The sequence below is a fragment of the Melanotaenia boesemani genome, chromosome 5, assembly GCF_017639745.1.
Source record: "Melanotaenia boesemani isolate fMelBoe1 chromosome 5, fMelBoe1.pri, whole genome shotgun sequence".
Classification (NCBI taxonomy): Eukaryota; Metazoa; Chordata; class Actinopteri; order Atheriniformes; family Melanotaeniidae; genus Melanotaenia; species Melanotaenia boesemani.
This window is the reverse complement of record NC_055686.1, coordinates 8,089,826-8,112,342: the sequence shown is the minus strand read 5'-3', so window position 1 is coordinate 8,112,342 and position 22,517 is coordinate 8,089,826. Positions and strand designations below refer to the sequence as shown.

General features: G+C 38.0%; 4 protein-coding genes across 12 annotated transcripts in view; 2 read left to right on the top strand and 2 right to left on the bottom strand.

Annotated features, from left to right (window-relative positions):
* Positions 1-22,517, bottom strand: part of LOC121640163 (CD276 antigen homolog) — a 223,305-nt gene that overhangs the window by 30,508 nt on the left and 170,280 nt on the right. The window lies entirely within an intron of this gene.
* LOC121640153 (CD276 antigen homolog) overlaps positions 1-22,517 on the top strand; it is a 167,487-nt gene that overhangs the window by 81,594 nt on the left and 63,376 nt on the right. The window lies entirely within an intron of this gene.
* Positions 2,382-6,944, bottom strand: LOC121640183 (PWWP domain-containing DNA repair factor 3A-like). Of its 5 annotated transcripts, XM_041985891.1 has the most exons (10): positions 6,789-6,944; positions 6,214-6,367; positions 6,034-6,081; positions 5,780-5,863; positions 4,892-4,952; positions 4,762-4,812; positions 4,634-4,678; positions 4,469-4,533; positions 4,246-4,354; positions 3,580-3,815 (listed from the first exon to the last, which is right to left on the bottom strand). In XM_041985891.1, the coding sequence occupies exons 3-10, from the start codon at positions 6,072-6,074 to the stop codon at positions 3,702-3,704; spliced, it is 570 nt and encodes a 189-aa protein (XP_041841825.1). In that variant the 5' UTR covers positions 6,075-6,081; positions 6,214-6,367; positions 6,789-6,944; the 3' UTR covers positions 3,580-3,701. The 5 variants fall into 5 exon arrangements, 4 of the variants coding, with proteins under 4 accessions (XP_041841823.1, XP_041841824.1, XP_041841827.1 ...); XM_041985889.1 differs by lacking the exons at positions 3,580-3,815; positions 4,246-4,354; positions 4,469-4,533; ... (3 more) ...; positions 5,780-5,863; positions 6,034-6,081 and adding exons at positions 2,382-2,535; positions 2,648-2,736; positions 2,882-3,058; positions 3,194-3,289 and having other exon boundaries at positions 6,789-6,921; XM_041985890.1 differs by lacking the exons at positions 3,580-3,815; positions 4,246-4,354; positions 4,469-4,533; ... (4 more) ...; positions 6,034-6,081; positions 6,789-6,944 and adding exons at positions 2,382-2,535; positions 2,648-2,736; positions 2,882-3,058; positions 3,194-3,289; positions 6,487-6,593.
* The window catches only part of LOC121640154 (CD276 antigen homolog), a 32,961-nt gene continuing 19,340 nt past the window's right edge, over positions 8,897-22,517 (top strand). For 2 of the 4 annotated variants that reach the window (XM_041985844.1, XM_041985842.1), the window contains exons 1-2: positions 8,897-9,121; positions 14,650-14,988. In XM_041985844.1, the coding sequence (XP_041841778.1) occupies positions 9,052-9,121; positions 14,650-14,988 (409 nt within the window). In that variant the 5' untranslated portion in view covers positions 8,897-9,051. Of the gene's footprint in view, positions 9,122-9,849; positions 10,028-10,585; positions 10,740-14,649; positions 14,989-22,517 lie in introns of those variants that run through there. The other 2 variants (XM_041985845.1, XM_041985843.1) reach the window with 2 other exon arrangements.

Sequence of the window (22,517 nt, the reverse complement as noted above, 5' to 3'; positions counted from 1 at the left end):
TAAGTTTGGTCTTTTAGTATTTTATTAATTTTATTCAGAATATTGTGTATTGCACAGCACTTTGTATCAATTATTTTCTGTTGTCAAAGTGGTTTTGAAATAAAGTTCGATTGAACTGGATCCATACATGATAACTGAGGTATACATATATGGATTGGCAAAAACAATGTGACATTACTTGAAATGCAACCACTATAAATAGATGTGACTAATCACTTGAAAGGTTACCAGGCAGATCAAGATACACTCTAGATGCTTGTAAACCTCCATTTGAGCGGATTATTAATCATTACATAATATACACGTCAAGTTGAATTTTTTTTTTAAGAAACTATCATCCTAAGTGCAACTCTGTTCCCGGCAGAGTCCAACTTTGTCTTGGCATGGCAATTTTTAGCTGCTGAAATTATCTGTAGAAGGGATCCGAGGATTCATCATTATCTTATACAGACATTATTAATTACCTGATTATTCCACACTTCACCCTTCAATTTGACACAAAATTAAGTTAATAAAACGAATTATTTTTTATATTAAAACTTCGCCGCTAACACTTTGAGATCCTGGTACGGCCCTCTGCCATTGGCCAATTGTCTTAATGTTGCAAGCTGATTGGTTCATCGCATATGTGTCGTCCAGCATTTGCCTGAGCAGAGTAGCGATCAAAATGTCATTGTTTTCAGAAAACAGTTATTAAACTTGAAACAACTACTTTATTTATACTTAACATACATTTAATACCATACCTAAAAAACGGCGTACTCTTGATTGGGATCAATCAACAACATGATAACGACGCTCGGCCCACGGGACGAAGTTATTCAGACGTTCATGGGGCAATAATACCTGACTGCAGCCCGCAGCCGCTACAAACCACGCCCACTACAAACCACGCCCACTACAAACCACGCCCACAAGCCGCTACGGTGGCTGTGGAGTTCCAAAGCATGCCGAAAGCAAACAGATGGGAAATAAAACCATACCAGGAGCATTAACTGTTGATTCACCACATTAAATGCCTTCCAGTGCAAACAATGGGCTTGAAACAATTGATAAAAAAGAGGCAAATGTGCAGAAGGTTATTATGAACTAAAATTAATATTTCTAATAATAATAATTAGTAGCAGTTATTTAGATTTAAATAGGTTGTTTACTCCAGCAGTTTTCCAAGAGCCGTGTCACAGCTTGGTCTACTATATCACATGCCATAAATATCACTGAAAGATAATGATTTATTATACTAAAAAGGGATTATGAAATTGAAAAATTACCCATTAAACTATCAGCAGCACAGGGTGCCACAGATGTGGAAAACATCCAGTGCCCAGGTCATCCCACCCCACAGAGTCACTATTGACCTGTGGCCCCGACACCTCACCTGGCAAAGACTGGAGAGGCTGGTGCTCCATCCTCTGCATTCTGTGGTACGACCCTCAGCAGATCCTCTACAGTTAGCTTACCAGCCAAACATTGGAGTTGAGGATGTTGTCATCTTCCCTCTGCAGACATCCTACCTGGAGAGGCCTTGAAGCACTGTGAGAATCATGTTCTATGATTTCTCCAGTGCTTTCAACACCATCCAGACAGAACTCCTGAAGGATAAGCTGGATCATGGTGTGCCAGGACTTCCTGACCAACAGGTCTGTGTGTGAGGTCAAGGGATTGCGCTTCTGACACTGTGTTCTGCAGCACGGGGACTTCTTAAGGGACAGTTCTGGCTCTGGCTCCTCTCCTCTTCATCTACACCACTGACTTCATTCACCACCAGATATAAAATACCAAGTAAATACACCAACGCACACACACATATACATATACATATATATATATATATATATATATATATATATATATATATACATATACATATATATATATAAATAAACAGGCAAAGAGGTTAGCTATTTAAGTTATTCATCTAAGTCAACTGTTTTTGCTTTTGGGCCAATTTCACAAGAAAGAAGTGGTAATCCGCCAATCCCAATTATGAACACTTTCTGCAAGAAATGAAGCACATGAAACCCATATAAATCACATTAAGAGCAGGAAAGATTTCTAAACCAGTCTTTAAATAATGATGGATGTATCTTATTTTTGACTGAAGTTACTTTTCTTTTTCAGTGCTTCTGTAATACTGTACCATATATGGCAATCTCTCTCTCTTACACCGCCTGCCATAACATGTCCCATTTGTACAGTTCATAAATAAAATAAAAGATCTTACGGCTTAACTGAAAAGAATGCTGGCCCTTTGAAACAATATTTCTTAATTATATAAATTTAGACTAGTGAAATAAATAGCTCTTCACAAATATTTAAAATATGTACCTTAAAACAGAATGTTTAAAAGTTTTAAAAAATATGAAACAAATGAAACCAACAACAGTTTAGTGTTTTATTGGCAACAGCTAAAGCATCTGCACAAAGTCCTTGGACTCGAGTGCTCTTTGGAGTTGTTCTTTGTATGTCAGCATTTTCTGCTCTGCCTCCTTGCTCATGTTTTTTGATGCATAATGTGCAAACAGCTGTTTCTCACTGATGAGACAAAATGAAAGAAATAATCACAGAAAATTCACACAGAGAGGTTTTCATAATAAATGTCCAAATACATGTAAGTATTAGCACACTCCTCATGTTTGTAGTATACCTGTAGTCATATTGCAGTCCACATTCATAGATTTCTGTGGCCCTGTGCAGGGAAACAGCATGTACACCAGCAATAGCATGGAGTGTTGCCTGTGTCATGAGAACAAAAAGGACATCTTTCATTTAGACTGTAAATCAGTCTGGCATGTTTAAGATATACAACTTAAGTTTAAAAGACTTACAATAGTAATACATACAAAACATGTTAACATGATCAATTCTAAAAAAAATGTACCTCTGGCAGAAGCACGTCCATAACAAATGCCACTTGATCATGACATTTGGTTCCCTGTGCTTCCAACAGACTGGCCAAGAAGCTCATCACTCTGTCAAGCTGGTCTTCTTTCTCGAGGAAAATTCTCACTCTTCCCTTTGATGCCCAGGACGGTGTGAGTTTTCCTGCGATGACTGCCTGTAAATATAATAAACATTTTTGGGAGGTTCCTCAAATAAATAAACACTAGGCTAACCGAAAGAGGTTCACTTTGATCATTCGTCATATTGACTGAATTAAAGAGTATGAATCAAAATGAATTTTTAAGCTCACTTGGAGGTGTTGTCGGAGGCATTCATCCTGAGTGATAAATGTTAACAGAAGCTCACTGGCAAGGATTCGCTTCTGTTCAGCTTGCTGAGCTCGTTCCTAAAATTAGATGAAAAAAAGTGATTTACATATTAAAAAATACACCCCTGCCCTCCACACCCTATGTACAGTACATACACACATGCAGTAGCACAATACACATACGTATCCACCCCCACCCCAATACTGTAACATGGCTGACCACAGAGACCTGGGGTGAGAAAACACCATGCTATTCTATGGGAGCTGTCCACACAGAGCCGTCACTGGGCACAACTAGAGGACCAAGTGCAAACAATCATTCGGTTTCTTGATCGTTTGCATGTCCTTACCACTAGCCTGTTGACATGTCCTCACTCAGGATCCCAGCATCTCTGGTTGTGGTGAACACATCCTGGCGTTGGTCACTGCTGTCATTATTGTCCTTAATCAAGACATGCAAAACACGTGACTTAGTGCACAGCTGTAAACACTATGTTGTTGTCATGCACCGATCTTCACTCACTTGAACCTGCTCTCTTGATGGAAAACTGTAAGGCCTCTTACAGTACATGTGATCAATTTCAGGGTCAGTGTGCTGTGGATTCTGCAGAAAGTGAATAATAATTGCGTCGCTTTTATGGGGATCCAGAGGGGATTGATGCTTTGCAATTAAAATTATGCACCAATCACAAATTGTTTTTTGACAAAATATACAGTTTTCTATTCTGAAAAGAGATCAACCAAAAAACATGGGTAAAGCTCAAGGCAAAATATAAATGTGTTCTTCAGGACAACTGATGTTTCAAAATCACTCAGTAACTTAATGTCCATTAATAGTATAGCTTAGCTAAACTGGTGCATCAATAGCATATGAAGTGTGTGTCAGATGTCACTAGAATGAATGCAACCATATAATAACAGTACCATCAACAACAGACATTGTGTGCTATAAATGTTCATTTAATAGTTGTTTGAGTGGTGATCTATTTTCAAACAGGCTGGAGTGATGGATACTGTATAAGGTCCTCACTGACCATGGGGCTTTCAAGTTTTCTTTTGCGTGTGATCCTGAATACAGGTGGTACATTGTCACGAAGAGTTGCCTTTCCTTCATCTGTAAAATGAGCAAACTTCCTTCCATACCTGCAATTAACAGATTTCCATGACACAGAATAAAAAGAGACAAGTGTTATCATAAAGGGTTTTTAATAATTTAATTAAAAATCGAATTATCTTTGAGGAAGCCCTGAACCATACCCTTCCAGCCCAAAGTTCTCCAAGAGAACAATGCACCACCATCTTCTAAGGAGACACATGTCATCCTAATGAAGACCAGATAGTGTTACTACCACAGTTGATTTTTTGTATAGGTAAAATTTTTAAAAAATTAGTTATAATTTTTCAATTTCATAGGATACTTACAACACCGAAGTCAAAGCAGGCATCCATGGCAAAGTACCAGGCATACTGTAGTGATGACAAATTATAGAAATAAATACATATAAAGACATAAGGGTTACCTGACAATTACTTTATGACATTACGCTCACCATTATCATGAAGACACCACAGTCATTGCCATGTGTCTGCTTAGGAACATCCTGTGTAACAGACAGTTACAGTTAACAATATAGCATAATTATTTACAAATCTATTTGTCAGTGATATTGCAGGAAATACCTTCAAATCCAGGGCAGTCTTCTCTGTCCAGGCTCCCGCAACAATCTGCTGTGCAAGACCTCTGAGTAACAAAAAACAGAGCAATGTAAAACATAAAAAGTATACACTGCTATGATTCTGTTGGGGAGAGAAAAAAAAACTGATACATAACATATGAACAGTATCAAAATCTGTAATCCACAGAACGGGGAACATGTCCAAGAACGGGACCATGCAAATAAGAACATTTCAAGTTCATGGAGGAGGATTTGTTTATAACCCTTTTTCTTTTGATTTCACTGACAAATTGTCAATTTGAGCCCATTTCAGCTCTCTAGAAACAAATCTTGTCTGATCTTACAGAAAACTTTCCGTGTTTACAATGAACTTATGTTTGGAATGTTTTCAAAACAGTGGCAGGTCAGGGTAACGTGACCGCCAGAACAGACAACACCGAAAAACCTCAACAGCTCCCTGTAGGCCTGACTAGAGAAACCATTAGCTCTTCTGAAGTACAGCGAATCCAGAAAGAAGATTTCTTTCTGGAGTGGCCTCATTACCTATAGAAAATATACAGTTTGCACAGTAACCAAAAAGCCACAGCAAATTCAAAAATTACTTGTCTTCACATATTCTGTTGGTATTGTATGGCAATCATAAAAATGTGTCCAGTATACGGTATCTGAAATGGTATAATGTCCTTACACTCAGAAGAAAATGCCCTGGAATCCAAAGGGGGATGATTAGGGCATCTTTCTGGTCAGCATCTTTCTGTTTAAAAAAAATTCTGATTGTACTGACACTTAGCTAATTGTTTGAATTATCCTTGCATTACATTTGCCTTGATGCATAGTATTTTAGGACCAGCAAAGACTTTTTACAAAATGAAAATTTAGATTGTTTAATTACTGGGAAATGGAGCAGGGGATCAGTGTTTCCAGGATCGAGCCATGTTGGGGTGACGTACAGGTCAGCAACAAAAACATCCCTTCCCTGTCGATTGAAAGTAAACCAAGAGTGTTAAATATTAGAAAATGGTCAAGCATATGACTCAGTATCACTTATGAATACATCCAAGTAATGGATGCAAGTCTAGAAATTCCCTTTTCATCTACTCACTTGATCTTGGTCAGTATTAAATATCAGAGATTTTTTAAACCAACCTGGATATTTGCCATCTCCCTGACCAACCTGAGGCACCCATTCCCTACCTGTTGATGTTTACAAAACAGCATCATACAGTGAAGTAATAACTTTTTTTATGAAAAGATGCTTTCATCAGAAATATGTACAGTTGAGTACCACTGATTCCAGCTAGCAATAAACATTCTGGTTGAACATACCTCCATATTTAACCACAGAAATCTGGTGGCCTTGTAAATGTGGAACAAGTGCATGGTATGGCCCAACCTTTTGGCACATTGGACACTGAAAAGTGTCCACTCCCAATTTAACGAGCTCCGGGCAAGTGCCATCCTGAAATGTTGTGTTGTTTGTCTATAGGAGAATAAAATACCATTTTAAAAAACTCATAGGCCTACTTCCTTACTTTATACCAGGGGTAAGCAACTTCAGTCATTGAGGGTCGGCATAGGAGTTTCACTGTTGTAACCCACCTTGTGCAGAGCTTGTCACCAAGCGCTGCTAATCACCCATTGATCAGAGTCAGCTGTGTTGCAGCAGAGAAATTCTGAACACCTGCAGGATGTCAGCCCTCGAGGACTAGAGTTGCCTACCCATGCTTTACACATTTAATTTTTAAAATAAATAAAAATAACTGTAAAAAGCACTTCGACCGTCATCAACACACATATCACTATTCTCTGGCAGCTGCGGTTGGTTGGCGAATGTACTATTTAATTGACACTGTTATTTTGATATAGCCATTTCATTTCAAAATAATATAAATGTGTCTCACCTGAACGGGCATTGACATCGCGTCTATAATCTTCGATTGTTTATGCCACCTTTTTCTTCCGCTTCCTCTGCCTTTAGTAATCTTCGATTGTTTATGCCGCCTTTAAGGGGCGTGGTTTGTAGGGGGCGTGGTTTGTTGTGGCTTTGAGGGAAGCCCCGGCTGCAGTCAGACCCTTCTCAAACTGTCACTAGTTACACTTGTTGCACTGAATGCTAATCAGGAGGCGGGAAGAAGTGTAAGCAAAATGATTTGATTGGATCTCCAGCTGGAGCTCCACCCAGTGGATATTTAACCCGTTAAGGCCCGACACATTTTCACTGTGTTTGCAGACGAAACATGTAGAAAAAAATAAGTTATTTTATTCAGCACAGCCAAATAAAACATGTTACATGGTTTTTGGCTTTAAAAGGGTTACTGTTGTGTTTTTATTTTTAGCTGTTTTTAAACACTGAAACACAAAGCAGTTTTATCGTTTTCTGATATAAGCAGAAAAAACACAACAGCTCACCATCTGTGAAAGTTTCCCTTTGTTCCTTTTTAACTTTTCAAAAAACATGTTGTCAATGAAAATACCCAGAAAGGAAATAATTATAGTCTAATACAAAGTAAGAACACAAATAACAATAATCACATACTACTTACAAAGTTTGTGAAGTAATGATGGCTTGCTGCGCTTCTTTGTTCATAATGTACAATGAAGACTGTGTTTACATCATTTAAATTTCTAATGACAAATCTACAAATTTAATGCAGAAAAAGCGGTTTTACTGGAGATGTTTATAGGTGTTGTCATTTAGTAGGACTTTTATCCTGCTACCTGCAGTGTTGCCCCTTAATTCATCATTACCTGAAAACATACTACATCCACTTACAAACAGTATTAATGGTCTTGAATTAGCTGGTTTGGTCACTTTAAAATGTATTTCAGACTTTATATTTACTTATTAATTTTACTTATTAATTTATTCATTAATTTTGTCAAACATAATTAGCAGGAACAGTCATGTGACAATCCAAATCTTTAAACCCTTTTTCTTTAAATGAATTCTTTTCTCATGCTATATATCAAAAACTCAGTTTTACTTACACACATAAAACTTTCTGTTTTAATTTATTGTCTATGTTCTAGTAGCTTTTGGAAAGAAGCTTGGTCATTTCTCGTTCACAATGTGATTAATAACTTAAAAAAAGATGGTAACATGTTATGTTTATGTTGCTGTTATTTAACAAATTTTCTCTGTAAAACTGAATAAACAAAGATTAAATTAACATTGACAAAAAAGAAAAAACAAAACCTTTAACTCTAGCATGTTAACAAGAAATAAAATTTAGATTTCTGTACTAGAAAAATATTAGCAAAGTAATACCATCCATACATCCATCCATCTATGATGGGGCTATCACTATCCCAGCTCTCACTGAGCAAGAGATAGAGCTCACCCTTAACAGATCACTAGGCAAAGGCAAAGTAATACCTTTGTTACATATGTAAACATAAAAAAGGGGAAAAAAAAATGGAAATTTTCTTTTTTTTATAGATTTATATTTTGGTTGTGTGAATACTGTTGATTTTGCATTTTTATACTACCAAAAAAGTTTATCAAACACATGTTTGGTATCCTTTTCTTTACTAACATATTAGTCCCAAAATGTAGAAAATCATCAAATCTGAATTAAAAATAAATGTACTACTTATTACAATTAAAATACCCAAACATAATTTTATTGTGTTTAATTAAATAGCAAAAATTACTAATATAGAGAGAAATGCAACACTGGTCCATCATATCTCTAGTTAAAAAAAAAAATTGAAAAAAACTGTTTTATATTTGAACTTTCTTGTGCAGCTTAGAGCAGCTTCAAGGTGACCAATTTTTCTTTTGTTTTTATTTATTGTTTTTCCTTATTCTTCGCTGTAAAGATGTCTGTCCACAGCTGCCACGAATGATGGTGATGATGACTTCTTAAAGGAGGCCTCTCCTCCGGATTGGGTAGCTGATGAGGGAGTGACGCGTAGGGTGACAAATCATAAAGCCAGGGAGGCGGGTGCTGGTTAGTATCTATTGGTTTGCCAGCACTTCCTGCAACTCCAGTTTCTCCTTGCCGGCGAGCGTAACAGACAAGTTTAAAAAAAAGTCCAAGTCAAACGTGAAAGTATATGATACCATCCAGAAACTGTTCTCGGTCTCGGACGGTGTGAAAACTACTGGACTGCGTTTCTTTGTTGAACAGCGGATGAAATCTGCTCTTTTAGCTGTTAGAAATGATGATGTTTAAGCTGCTTTTTTGGACTGGATGCTACAGTCTGCTGTCAGTCACGGAACAAGTTACAGGTAAGTTAGAAAATATCTCCCTGTTAGACCTAAGTAGTCTTTTCTTTTTAAATCTGTAATCTTCTCCATCATCTTTAGTTTTGGCCCCAAAACACGTCAGATAAATAGGACTAAATAAATAATACGTAAATATTTAAAGTGAAGCTGTGTTTTAATAAAGTGGATCATCAGAGGCAGAAACGAACTTATTTAGTTTTTGTGGGATTCTTTGGTTAATCATTCAGTAATTCTGCTTTCTGCTAAAGTCTTTTCAACAAGTGTAAAAATCTTAAATTTTCAAGTTATAACTTTATTTTCTCAAACTGCTGCTGCACATGTTGTAAATGTTGTTCTGTAACCAGATAAACTGGTTTGGAATTTTCCAGCATGTCAAAATCTCCTGACTCCTTGTGTGAAGAGGTTTTTATCCAGGAAGTGTTTTTATTTGTCACATGACTAAAGATATAAGAGCATGTTGCTGTCTTTTAAAGGAAATGAAAAGAAATCAATATTATTACTTTATAGCGCGATTAATTTACTTGTTGAATAACGCACGCAGAGTACTACTACTACTACTACTACTACTACTACTAATAATAATAATAATAATAATAATAATAATAATAATAATAATTTAGGCTATATATCTAATTAATGCGCTAATCCTAAAATAATATTTTTGGAACAAAGACGGAGTCCAGTCTGATTCCGGGGTGCATTATAACAGACTCATCCAGGAACTGGTCATCGGGCTCTTCAGTCGACTGGCCCACGTGTAGCGGTTGGCACCATAGGGTGTTGCTGTTTCGGTGGGGGCTGTTCCTCTATAAAAGGGGAAGTGGCAGGGCGTGCCAGTTTCCTGTTGGAGTCGCCAGGACGTTGCTGGGCCACGTCAGCCTTGGTGCAAGGTGATTTTAGCAGCATCAGGTAAATATTTTTATATGTTAAATTTTATATGGTGGATGAGTTTCAAATTTAGTTTGTAATGCAGGGCTGGGATCTGAGTGATGTAGATCCTGGGAAAAGAGTGTTGACTGAGTAAGGGAATTCAACGCTGCAGGTATGTTATGATTAATGTGTTTGAATTAATTAGTAATTTTGTATTTCTTTTGTCTGCAGCTGTTGGGTACCGTTGCCTGCTGTCCTCTTTAAGGTTTTTTGTTTTTTTTTTGTTGACGGGCCTGCTTGTAATAAAGACACAGAGATTAAACTGCTGAGAGGAGGAATGTGGTTACACATTTATTTATAGTGGAAAGGGAAATGAGCCTGAACTTATTATTATTATGCTATAGCTAACGGTTTTTTTTTTTTTTATCATAATTTGCTTTATCAAGATGTAGTACAACAATATTATAACAAAACCTGAATACCAACTTATTCACTTTTTTTATTTTTATTTTTTTTATTATTATTTAATGATGTTATAAAGAATAAAACTGAAGAAAGTGTTAAGTTGTTTGAACTATAAATACTTCCAGAAACTGTTCTCGGTGTCGGACGGTGTGAAAACTGATGGACTGCGTTTCTTTGTTGAACAGCGGATGAAATCTGCTCTTTTAGCGGTTAGAAATGATGATGTTTAAGCTGCTTTTTTGGTCTGGATGCTACAGTCTGCTGTCAGTCACGGAACAAGTTACAGGTGTTAGGGCCCCTGCTTGTTACAGAAATGCTGTGGCCATTTGTGCTGCTGATAGGGACTGCAGAGCGCTGCCTGGAGTGGCTGAAGCCAGCGTCTCTGTCCCCGCCCCCTCTGATTGGCATTCCCCTGGACCAGTCAGGCTGCTGCTCGTGTGGAAGCTCCGGCTGAAAAGGCTGTTGCTGAGGCCAGTCTGGAGGGGAGAAGCCAGAAAGGCTCAGGCCGCTTTTCCCCTCACATTGTGCACCGGGTGTCGCGACAACTTCCTTTGTCACTGTGGGTGCTTTAAGGGTTTAGTTTCTGTGTGATTAAGTTTACTTCTGTGTGATTGTTTTCAGTGCTGCGCTAGGTTAGTGTTTTATTGTGTTGTGACGACGGTCACTTTAGTTTATGGGCCTACTGCTTTTTGTTTGGTTATAGTTTCCTCACCGAGTTGCGGTTATGTCTTCGTTTGCACTCGGTGAGTGTTGGGTATATGTTTTGGTTTGTTTCTTTCTGCAGGTCCGCTAACCCCAGCACACTTTTACTTTGTGTTACAGGTTTTCATTCACTGTTTCATTGGATTTTGAAATAAATGTGCTTTATTTTAATTCACCACCTGTCCTCACCGTTTTCTTTTTGTTACGCCCTTTCACACCCCTGAGTCGGGTCGTAACACAGGTAAGTTAGAAAATATCTCCCTGTCAGACCGAAATAGTCTTTTCTTTTTTTAATGTGTCATTTTTTCCGCCATCTTTCGTTTTGTCTCCACAAGTAGAAAATATAAAATTTTCAAGTTATAACTTTTATTATATGTTTTATTATTATGTGTGAAGAGGTTTTTATCCAGGAAGTAGGTTTTATTTGTCAGCTGACTAAATGGTTAAAAAAAAAATACTACTACTACTCCTACGATTACATAATAATAAATAAATAATAAGTAATATTAAAATATTTTCTGAATGGAGTCCAGTCTGATTCTGGGGTGCAACATTATCACAGACTCATCCAGGGACTGGTCATCGGGCTTAGACTGGCCCACGGAAGGATGGGATCGGGATTCCTGTTTCTACTTTTGTCAGAGCTCATCTATTGGTTGTTGATCGTGTTTCGTCACTGCGCAGAGACTCATTGGTTGAACTCATTTTAGTTAAGGCCGTTTTTCCCCGCCCAATATTTATGTCAGATGAAGTCAAACTATGTAAATTCATGCAATCTGAAAAATCTCAGTCTGAATCTCCTTTATGTTTCTGTTAAGAATTCCTTCTGCCTCCTTTGCAGAGGCATGTATAGTATGAGAGAGATGAGCAGAAAATAATTGTGTACTACAGTGCACAAAAATGCATTGCTGGGTCTCAGACAGCACTGACATCTCACAGATTCCACAGCTGGAAGTTTCATCTCGCTATGACCAAGATTCACCGAACCAGAGGCAGAAGAAGACCCGATTTATGTTTTACGTTTGTAAAAGTTAGAAAACATGTCTTACCTTTGCTGTCTTGCTTAAATTAAAACATTTATTTAAAAAAAAATCAATAATAATGATAATAATTAATAAATAAATAAAAAGTTTCTCATTGTCACTCTCCTGATTACACCAGACGCACTGCTGCAGCAGGGATGGGAGACAAGGACGCCATGTTTCTGCCATCAAGGCCAGCAAAAAAAGGCCATTAACGTGCGATTAAAAAAAAAATAATTCCGTTAATTGTATATATATAGTGTGTGTGTGTGTGTGTGTGTGTGTGTGTGTGTGTGTGTGTGTGGATTGACTCTGTTTTGGAGCCAGCCCTTAGAGGATGAGGGGTGAACTGCAATTTTTTGCACTTTCACATAGGCTGCACATTTCATCCCCGGAGGTTGCCGCTTGGTCCGAACACGCTCCACGTTTAATTTCTTTTGTTTAATACGTTTTTAAAAAATAAAGACACTTGGAGGACAGTGGATACATGAAAAGACCAGGTGATGACACCTTTTAAAAAAAAATAAAAGTTTTCCTGATCTATTTTGTGTGGCGGGGTACTTACATTAAGCTTGACGGACCCCATCCAACCAATAAAAACATCAAATAAACAATATGAATTTATTTTTATTTTCTTTTTTTCTTATTTAACCAGGGAAAAACCTCACTGAGATTAAGAATCTCATTTACAGGAGTGTCCTTGCCAAGACAGCAGCAAACAAGTTACAAATCAATCAAAACCACCAATAAAATTACATATAAAATTACAAACATACATTCAAGTTACAAAATTATATTAGTCAAAACATTTACAACCTAAAGACTCGTTATTTAATGCTCTTAACTTACTTTTAAGAAGGTGTAAGGAGACCAGTTCCCCCAGACATAGCTTAGCAAATTCCAAGCTGTTGGAGCAGCATGTCTAAATCTTCTTTTTCTCCATTTCAAGTCTGACTTTGGCTATAAAGAGCAAGTAGCTCTTAGCTAAAGTGCAATCTAATGGAATCAACCAGTCTATAATCCCAGGACAGATGCTCAAGGTGATAATATTCCAACTGCAACTAGTTGTTGCAAATAGTATTCTTGTACTTAACACAAGACTCGGTCCTCAAACATTAACACACCACTCAGACTAACTCAGCTGCCATCTTGGAAAGCAAAAGTGTGGGAACTTGCCTGCTTTTGAACTTGACTCACATGATGTTATTTTTTGTTTGTGATGCCATCTAAAATAAGAGGATATTTTTTTATAAACAAAAAAAGTAAGTGTGATGCAGTGACAATTCAAACTAAGGGACACACTCAAATTGTAATTTTTTTTACTACAAATAATACTTATTCTTTTAATAAATATAGTTAATAGTATCAAGGATATCCATTTCATCCTGAAAACGAAAGTTTTTTTTCTTTTTTTATATGTTACATGGCAAAAATGACCAAGTGCTAATTAAAAATGATGAAGAATTGCATATTTTTCTTTTAAATAGCATTGTCTCTTAGTATATGTTTAAGAACATATAGCTAAACAGCTTGAAACATATTTTATGGATTTTTAATTTCATCAAATGCTGTGGACTCAAATGGCACCCGTTTCATGAAATGACATAATTACACTCAAATAAACAAGCCCAAAAAAACTCCAAGTCGCTTATAACAGATGGACCTGGCAACACAGCTGTCTTTCTCTGTTTCTCTCCTTTTGTTTTATCTTGCTGGCTTTCTTTCTCCTTCTAACGTCTTGTTACCTGCATCTAGAACAATCGTCTGCACTGTAGTGCTGGGTCCATGTAGGACAGGTTCTGGGTCCAGATCCAGACCGTGATCACCTTATTAGTGACCTCTGGTTTAGAGGAGATATATATATATTTGACATTTGCATTCAAGGGAACACAAAGGTGGATGGGTAGGATCGTATGTGGGTTGGTTTGGGGCCAAAATGCCAGGACCAACTTTATGTCCGATTCTGTCCCTGGTGGCATTCAAGGTGTTTAAAAAAGCAAATCACGAAGGAGAATTTAATCATGTTTAGTAAGCGAAGCATTTCTTTGGTATATTGTCTGTATACTGTTTCCTCACTCAAAGATAAAAACATTCATATTTTATTTTGTTAAAATTACAACTTACAAATTACAACTTATCAGGTTGTAATGTCATAAGTTCAAATTGATATTTTCTTTCTGTGGCAGCAGTATGCTTCTTAATAATAATAATAGTAATAATAATAATTTTATTATGTTTTATTATAATATCATTTTTATTATTATTATTTTTATGCTGGTTAAAGTTTATTAAATCATCAGTTGCTGTATCAACATGTGCAGTACACAACAACAACAAGATGGAAACCAAATTATTCAGGGTTGTTAATTAACAAAACTGAAAGCAGTCTAAATAAGTTATGTTTAAGTGTCTTGTGGAGTGCTGGACGAAGGTTTGTCTAATTTCTATGAAATATTTGTTTTCTTTCTTCAGCTGAAACTGAGATATTTTGCTCCTCTGAGCCGGTAGTATCATTCTGCGGCTCCAGCATCGTTCTACAGTGTCACCTCGAGCCCCAGCAGGATGCAACAGACAACACAGTGAAATGGACTCAGCAGAGTGATGTTGTATACGTTCGTAAAGATGGAAAAGACATTTCTGGAGAACAAATGGAGAGGTTTAAAGAACGCACGTCTCTGTTCCCTGAAGGTCTCCATAAAGGAAATCTGTCGCTCCAACTTTCCTCTTTAAAACTCTCCGACTCTGGAAGATACAAGTGCTCCTTTCAGGACGACTCAGAGGAGAAGAGTTGTTACGTTGCTCTCATTGTTGGTGAGTTTCCAAAGTATTGTCCAAATATTAAAAATGGAAATGTACAACATGTGATCACACCTTGTTCTTTGTACATAATAATCCATAAGCAATAACAATGTCCTTTCCTACAGCAGAGTACAAGATATGTGTGTCATTGGGTAGCTCATGTCATGGTCTGTGTGTTTTATTTCCTATTTTGTGGTCTATTTAGTTTCTAGTCTTGTCTTTTTTTTTTTTTTTAACTCAGTCCTCTTTTTTCCCCTTTTGTGTTTCATTTTGCTTCCTGTAAATCAGGTCAACTGGTTTAATTTGCTAATTCAATTTGCTTCTTGCTAGTTGTCCTAATTTTTTTTACCCTTTAGTTTTAGTTATTCTTTGCCAGATTGTTGTCATCTCTTTGGTGTTGTCTGTGCCTGTTTAGTTTTCCAGACCCGTGTCAATCTGTAGTTAGGATTAAACATTTGGTTCTGCACCTGCCTGCCTCTTGACCCCAGCTCCTGCATGTGGGTCCCCATCCTCCACACAAACTGTGACTGTCCATGCCTTCTAATAAGTAGGGTGCTCATAGTTCACACACACAGCTAAATTAATAAGCATTTCTATTTTATTTTTCCATCTGGATTATTGAGTTGTGTGAATTAGGTTATGTAGTTTTTCTAAGACTTCACCATTTTAGATGCAGATGCATGTTAGCAATCATGTGGCATTAACACATGAAGCCAAAGTTACCTTCTAAATCATGTTATATGGTTTATACCAGTATGTAGTGATGGGATGTACCACAGTAAGGCAATGGAGCAAGTCAGGTAATCTGTAGAAGTACATCTTTCCGTCAAGTGCATATCGAAGACTGGTTTGGAAAATGTGACGTTGATAGGGACATAAAAGTGGTCCAGAGAGACCCCTTGAGGCCGAGTGTTGTCTGGTGGCATACGTTGATTTGCTGTATTATGTAATTAAGTGAACAGGACATCTGATAAAGTTTATAATGTAAAAATTTTCTATTCAGGGATTTTGCTTTGTTATTTAGGCTAAACTGAATACTGTTTTACTTAATGATTTTATACGTCTGTTAGCATATTTGTTTGCAAGGATCTGTACCAAACAAAAAGATCTTATTTTTCTTTATATGCATTTTAAGTTTGTACAATATTATGTGAAGGTCAACACTTATGTCACAGTATGTCATATTATGACTAGAGTTATGCAATAATTTTAATTTTAATGGCCTGCTGGCTACAAACGATTATACAAATTGTAGTCTTGCGCAAAAATGCTTATCCAAATAATTTTACCATATTTTGCGCTGGTATTTTGTCACATGCTTTGAATGACATGCACACTTCAGTTCTGCTGCGTCCGGGTAAATAGTGGGAAAAGGGGTTGGTTGTCATATTCGCTTGATATTGGCCCTAGATAAATGGTAAATGGACTGTACTTATATAGCCCTTTTCCAGTCAACTTGACCACTCGAAGCGCTTTGCGCTACATATCACATTCACCCATTAACACACACTCATACTGTTGAAGCTATTGATTCCATTTGATTTGAATCAAGCATGCTGGAGCAGGAAAACTAAGCCTGCTTGATAGCGGCCTAAAGGGGAACTACACTTAGGATATTTTTTTTCTTTGCTAGACAGCACATGCTTGCTAGTGTAGTGTGGGTGGGGGGAGTGATTGAACACAACAAGGTGTAATGAGAGGTGAGGAAAGAAGGAAGGAGGCTGGAAGCGGGTGCAGCAAACTGGAGAGAAGCATGTTGACTGAACTGGAGCTGGAGAAGCTCACCGTGGCGGGTGGGTGCTGTTCGCAGCTTATAGTGCTGTCGGCAGTGAAGACAGTTGAGCAGGGGAGCTTCGTTGTGCTGGCTAGGAGGGGAGGCTGCTTCCTTTAGACAGCTATAGGGACTGGGGGTTAGAGTGTGCCTTGCCTGTGGGCCTATGCTCCCTGTGACATCCTGGTAACTACAGCTGCACGAGACGCCGTCCAGCCCGCAGCCGACGGGTCCGACCTGATCTCAGAGTTGATGACGCCTTCCTGTCCTGTGGGGAATCTCAGTATCTAGACCTCACGGAGGGGTCTTGTCGTCAGACAGGGGGAGGATAAGTCTGATCCTTTTAACTATACCTCATTTTTATGTTTGTTAGTCTATGGATATCCAAATGATGTATTTTGATTCTTTTGACTCTTTTAGAATTTATTAATTGACATCGTCTGAGTCGGCGAGCATTTAAAGAGGCAGCTAAATCAGCTTCCCCTTAGTGACCAGAGGGTTGTTTTACTTGCCTACTTATAGTTTGTAGTGGCTCTTCTTGGGGTGGTGTGGGAGTGAATCCCCTGATTTGCAGTGTACTGCTGGCAGAAAGCCTTGTGTGCTGTGCCTCTTTGAGGGTGTGTGACCTGCTTTCTTTAGTGTGCAGAGTTGGTGTACGGGACAGTGAAGGAGCTGCCTAGCATGCTGAAGTGTCTCTGCTGATCCGGCAGCCTGAACGTCTTATATTAGATATTGGTTTTGTTACTTCCAAAGAAACTTTTGTATTTAGTTATTTTAAACAGTTTGTGGTGAGTACTCCTTTGCCTCTGAAACGTCAGTGCCGAACCTAACAGGGAGATAGAGGAAGAAAGGGGGAAAAAAAGGGAGAAAAGGACAGGACTAAAATGTGGAAATAACAGTTGTCTAGACTGCCTGAAACACATCACAAAAACAATATAAAAACAATATAAACTACCACAGTACTACATGATACATAAAGAAAATAGGATAATGATATGAAAAAGTACAATAGTCATTAAACGTACCTGCAGAGAAATGTACCAACACACAAACATCAGAAACATCTAGTCAGAAGTATGTATTTGCCAGGGGGTCGTGACCACGCCGCACCCCGAAGCATCAGTGGGGGATGGAGGGAGCCCGAAGCCCCAAAGGCTCAGCAGGTCCACAGAGCACCGATTGCGACGGGGCAGGGGCACCGGGCAGCCCAGGGTGACGGTGAGCAGGCCCCCGGCTTGCCCCCTGGAAGCACCAGCCCCTAGGCCACCAAGGCCCCAGATCCAGTCAGACACACAGTCTCCCACATAATGACCCACCCAACTGCCGGCCCAGAGAAACCGCCAGGGCCGATGGGCCCCCAAAGTCCCCCACCCAGCCCCAACCCCCACGGAACGATTAGACCTCAGCACCCCTTCCCACTACGTGATGTGACTAATCAACGGGGTCCAGGGAGACTGAGAGTTAACTAATTGGTGTTTAATGGATGCCGATACAGTCTCTAGACTGATGTGATCCAACAGGAGATTTCTGTACTGGTTAATATTTAGATTGTTTTTAGACTTCCAGTTCACTAGAATAGTTTTCTTTGCGATACATAAGGCTGTGAGGACCATGTGTGCTTTGTTAGTGTCAATAGTACAATAGTCATCAAACGTACCTGCAGAGAAACATACCAACACACAAACATCAGCAACATCTAGTCAGAAGTGGATGGAGAGACGAGCACGTTTGTGAGCAGGTACGTCACTTAAGTCACCCAGTAAACAAAATTTAGGACATGCTTGAATGTTACATCTAACCCATGTTGATAAATCCTCACAAACCTTATTCCAGAACTTTTGGACAGGTGCACAGAGCCATAAAGCGTTTGGGTAATCATCTGCTGTGTTACCTGTGCACTGTGTGCAGATATCTGAGTGAATAAGATCCATCTTGAACATCCTTTGTCCTGTGTAATGCGTTCTATGGAGGACTTTGTATTGTATGAGTTGTAAATTTGGGCTGTCTGTCATATTAAAAGGCTTTAAGAAATATTTGTAGCCAAAGTGGTTGACTAGAATTGATTGATAAATCTATCTTCTATTTTGAAGTAGGTAGGGAATTTGAATCATCTATTTTTGACATTTATCTGTATATTTTTGAAAGTAACTTTGGGGTACAGAGGTCCATAAAATCTGCTACCATTGGAGGAGGTTCCAGGTCTATTCGGTGAAGGGGGAATTTTTTTTGTGTTGTGGTTTTTAGTTGGGTGTAAGTTTACATGGTTATTATTGTTATTGAGGAGTTGTTTTTTTTTTTTTTTTGAGAAATTCACACCAGGCTGTCAGAGAAGTGCTGATGTTGACACTTTTGAAGCAATTTAGTGTTTTTATACTTATGCTGAAAAAAGGAAAAATTAGAAATTTCCAAATTGTCACAAAATGTTTGTTCTATATCTATCCACAGGTCATCTAGTGGACTAGGTTTAAGCCATTTTTGGACACTTTGCAACTTATTAGCTAGGAAGTAATGTTGAAAGTTAGGCAGGTTTAATCCTCCCCTATCTTTCGGCTTCTGTAAAGTTTTTAAACTGATCCGGGGAGGTTTATTTTTCCAGAGAAATCGGGAGATGTGTGATTCTACCTATTTAAACCAGGTAGAGGGGGGTTTCATAGGAATCATAGAAAACAAATAGTTGATTTTGGGTAGAACCATCATTTTTATAGTGGCAACTCTCCCCATGAGTGAAATGGGTAGAGATTTCAAGCGAGCTAAATCATCTTCTATAGTCTTAAGAAGGTGAATGTTATTAAAGTTTGTTAGTTCTGAGAGCCTGGAGAGAATATTTACACCCAGGTATCTAATGTTACCTGATTTTAAGGTGATGCTGAGTAGATTTTGAAAGCTACAGTTGATGGGTAGGACTGTACTCTTAGACCAGTTAACAGAGTAATCTGAGAGTGATGAGAATTTATTAATTAGTGAGATTGTTTCAGATAGAGAGGTTTGTAAGTTCTGGAGGAATAGTAAAACTTCAATAGCAAAAAGACTTATTTTATGAAATATATTTTGGAACTGAGTGCCTTTAATAGCTTGATTTTCTCTAATCGTAGCGGCTAGCGGTTCAATAAATATAACAAAAAGTGAGGGGGATAGTGGACAACCTTGCCTGGTACCCCTTTGTAGATTAAAACTTGGAGACGTTTGATCATTCGTTCTCACACTCGCATTAAGAGAATTGTATAACATTTTAATCCAGTTAATGAAAGGTGGTCCAAAGCTGAATCTGTTTAAAGTAGCTAGTAAATATTTCCAGTTAACATGATCAAAAGCTTTCTCTGTGTGTCCCTCCCTTGCCTCTGTCACTCATATAAAGTGATAATTATTGATTAGAGCAAGGGGGTGACTTCGAATCTAGGTTCAATGAGGAGATTGGCTGCTGTTTACCTGTCTCAACTGTTAAAGTAAACCTGTAATAACCCCCCCAAATAACACAAAAAACACCAATTAAGGGTAAAAAAAATAAGGAGAATGTATTACAAACAAATAAAATGTCAGTGACAATGGCCACAAAATGATATATATGGCCCAGGGTTGCCCCTGGGTTTGTTTACCAATTTTCACCACTTACAGTCTTGAACATGACAAAATCAACCCTCTGAGGTCTCAGGGAAATATAGAAAGTATAAATAAAAGGAAACAACAACAAAAATGTGTTTAAAGTTCAACAAAAAGAAGAAAGAAAATGAATTAATGAAACTAAACTGAGTGCACTCAGACTGTCCTACCACCCTCTCTCACAAAGAATGTCCAGGGACGCTATTGTGGCAGGGATGGATGGTGGTGATGTGGATGGGTCCTTTGATGAAGGGGAGTAAGTTGACCAGACAAGGGAAGGATGTAGATCAGGGCTACTCAATTCGGTCCTACAAGGGCCGCAATCCAGCAGGTTTTCCATGTATCCCTGTACCAACACACCTGAGTCAAATTAGGTGGATCTAACAGCCAATCAGGTTCTACACAATAACTCATTAAATTGACTCAGGTGTGTTGGTACAGGAATACATGGAAAACCTGCTGGATTGTGGATCTCGTAGGACTGAATTGAGTAGCCCTGATGTAGATGGACCAGAGTAGAAGACGGTGAATGGACCAGAGTAGAAGACCAGCTGAAGACTCCACAAAAAAACAAGCCTGCACAAATGCGCAGGAAATTTACTTTTTTCGAATTCCATAATAAATGTCATCTTAAACCACAACTACTGCAGTCATTGCCAACATGAACTTATGTAACCATTTTATTATTAACCATGTCCTCTCTCTTAACCTACAATAAAAATGAAGTAAAACCAATGTTATACTCCAGCAGCATGATATAACTACAAGATATATATTTACTTACACCAGGCTTAACAGTGGAAAAGAAAATGCATGCTAGTTGAGCACGTGCGTGGTGTTAGCCAGCCAGCACCAAGTGCTATAGGACATCTCACATACAATAAATTGCACAATACATTATAAACAGACTACTGATAAACACTGTATGGTCATCGTGTTTATGCAGGCTCACATCTTATTCTGACAGGTTTTGATAAAAGTGCAAGGTACTGCTACAAATGATTTTTCAACTCATTTAACATTCTGCTAACGTTTTCTTATATGCTAACATTTTTAGCATGCTAATGCACAGCAGCGTGGCTGCAGTAACTCATCACGATATGTTTTCCAAAATTCACTTGTTCAAGTAGTTCTATTTTGAGTCAAAGCTCTAAGTTGTCATTTATCCAACTATTTATATTTCCTGCGTAGACTTTCTTGTCTTGTATCTTAGCCTCTCATCTAAACCAGCTCAAGCGTCCTCTCTCAAATTCACTCACGCTGCAGCAGGCAGGGCATGTAGCAGGGAGGAGGGCAAAGAGCGTGTATAGGTGAGATGACCACTCCTATCTCATTTTCTCACGCTAAAACATAAAAACATAACTAATTGCCCACCTTATTTAAATGAACAGGTTCTTAGTGGAGAGTTTAAGATGAACTTTTTATATAGGGAGTGATACATATCTATGACACCCTGTGGTCAGATTAAGAAATTAGTTTAACCTGATTCCAACAGATAAAACACATTTAGTTTACCTTGACATAATGTGACAAAAAAAAAATAAACGGGGTTACATCTGCATCTAAAGAAACTATTATTGTTTCCAGGTTATTGATGGTAGAATAATCTATTATAATAATTAGTCTCCACATGTTAACAGAGGAATATCTGCCCTTTATAAAGCCTGTTTGATCAGGGTGTATAATGAGAGTTACTTTGTTTGATGCTGAATGAGTTACTTTCTCAGCTAATGCTTTTCAGATTATTTTAAGGTCCACATTTATCAGTGATATCATTTTAATAGTACAGTAATGGTGGCAGAGTTTATGTTTGGGGGGTAAGTAACCATTTTTCTTTATTTGTGTCACAATTTTGAAAAATGTAGGGGCCGGTGTTGACCAGAATTCTTTATAGAACTCTGCTGGGAAACCATCCGGACCTGGAGCTTTTTTTACAGGGCATATGTTTAAGGGCTTCATGTAACTCCTCCACTGTGAAGGGAGAATCTAAGATTGTGACTTTTTCCTGCTGTAAACCTGGAAGATCTATATTGTTAAGAAAATGATGGATATTGTTGTCTGATGGATCTAATTGTGATGTATACAGAGTTTTGTAGAAATCTCTAAAGAGGTTGTTTATTGCAGCTTGGTCATGCATAATATTACCTACTGAATCTTTAACAGCTGATATGAT

What these genes read in the sequence shown, in the direction of transcription:
- LOC121640183 (XM_041985889.1), bottom strand. Translation starts at nt 6,345, where the DNA reads ATGGCACTTGCCCGGAGCTCGTTAAATTGGGAGTGGACACTTTTCAGT. An exon ending in TTCTGTGGTTAAATATGGAG is followed by an intron (nt 3,290 to 6,213) that starts GTATGTTCAACC and finishes ATCTAATTTTAG; the next exon opens with GAACGAGCTCAGCAAGCTGA. An exon ending in GGACTGCAATATGACTACAG is followed by an intron (nt 2,536 to 2,647) that starts GTATACTACAAA and finishes TTGTCTCATCAG; the next exon opens with TGAGAAACAGCTGTTTGCAC.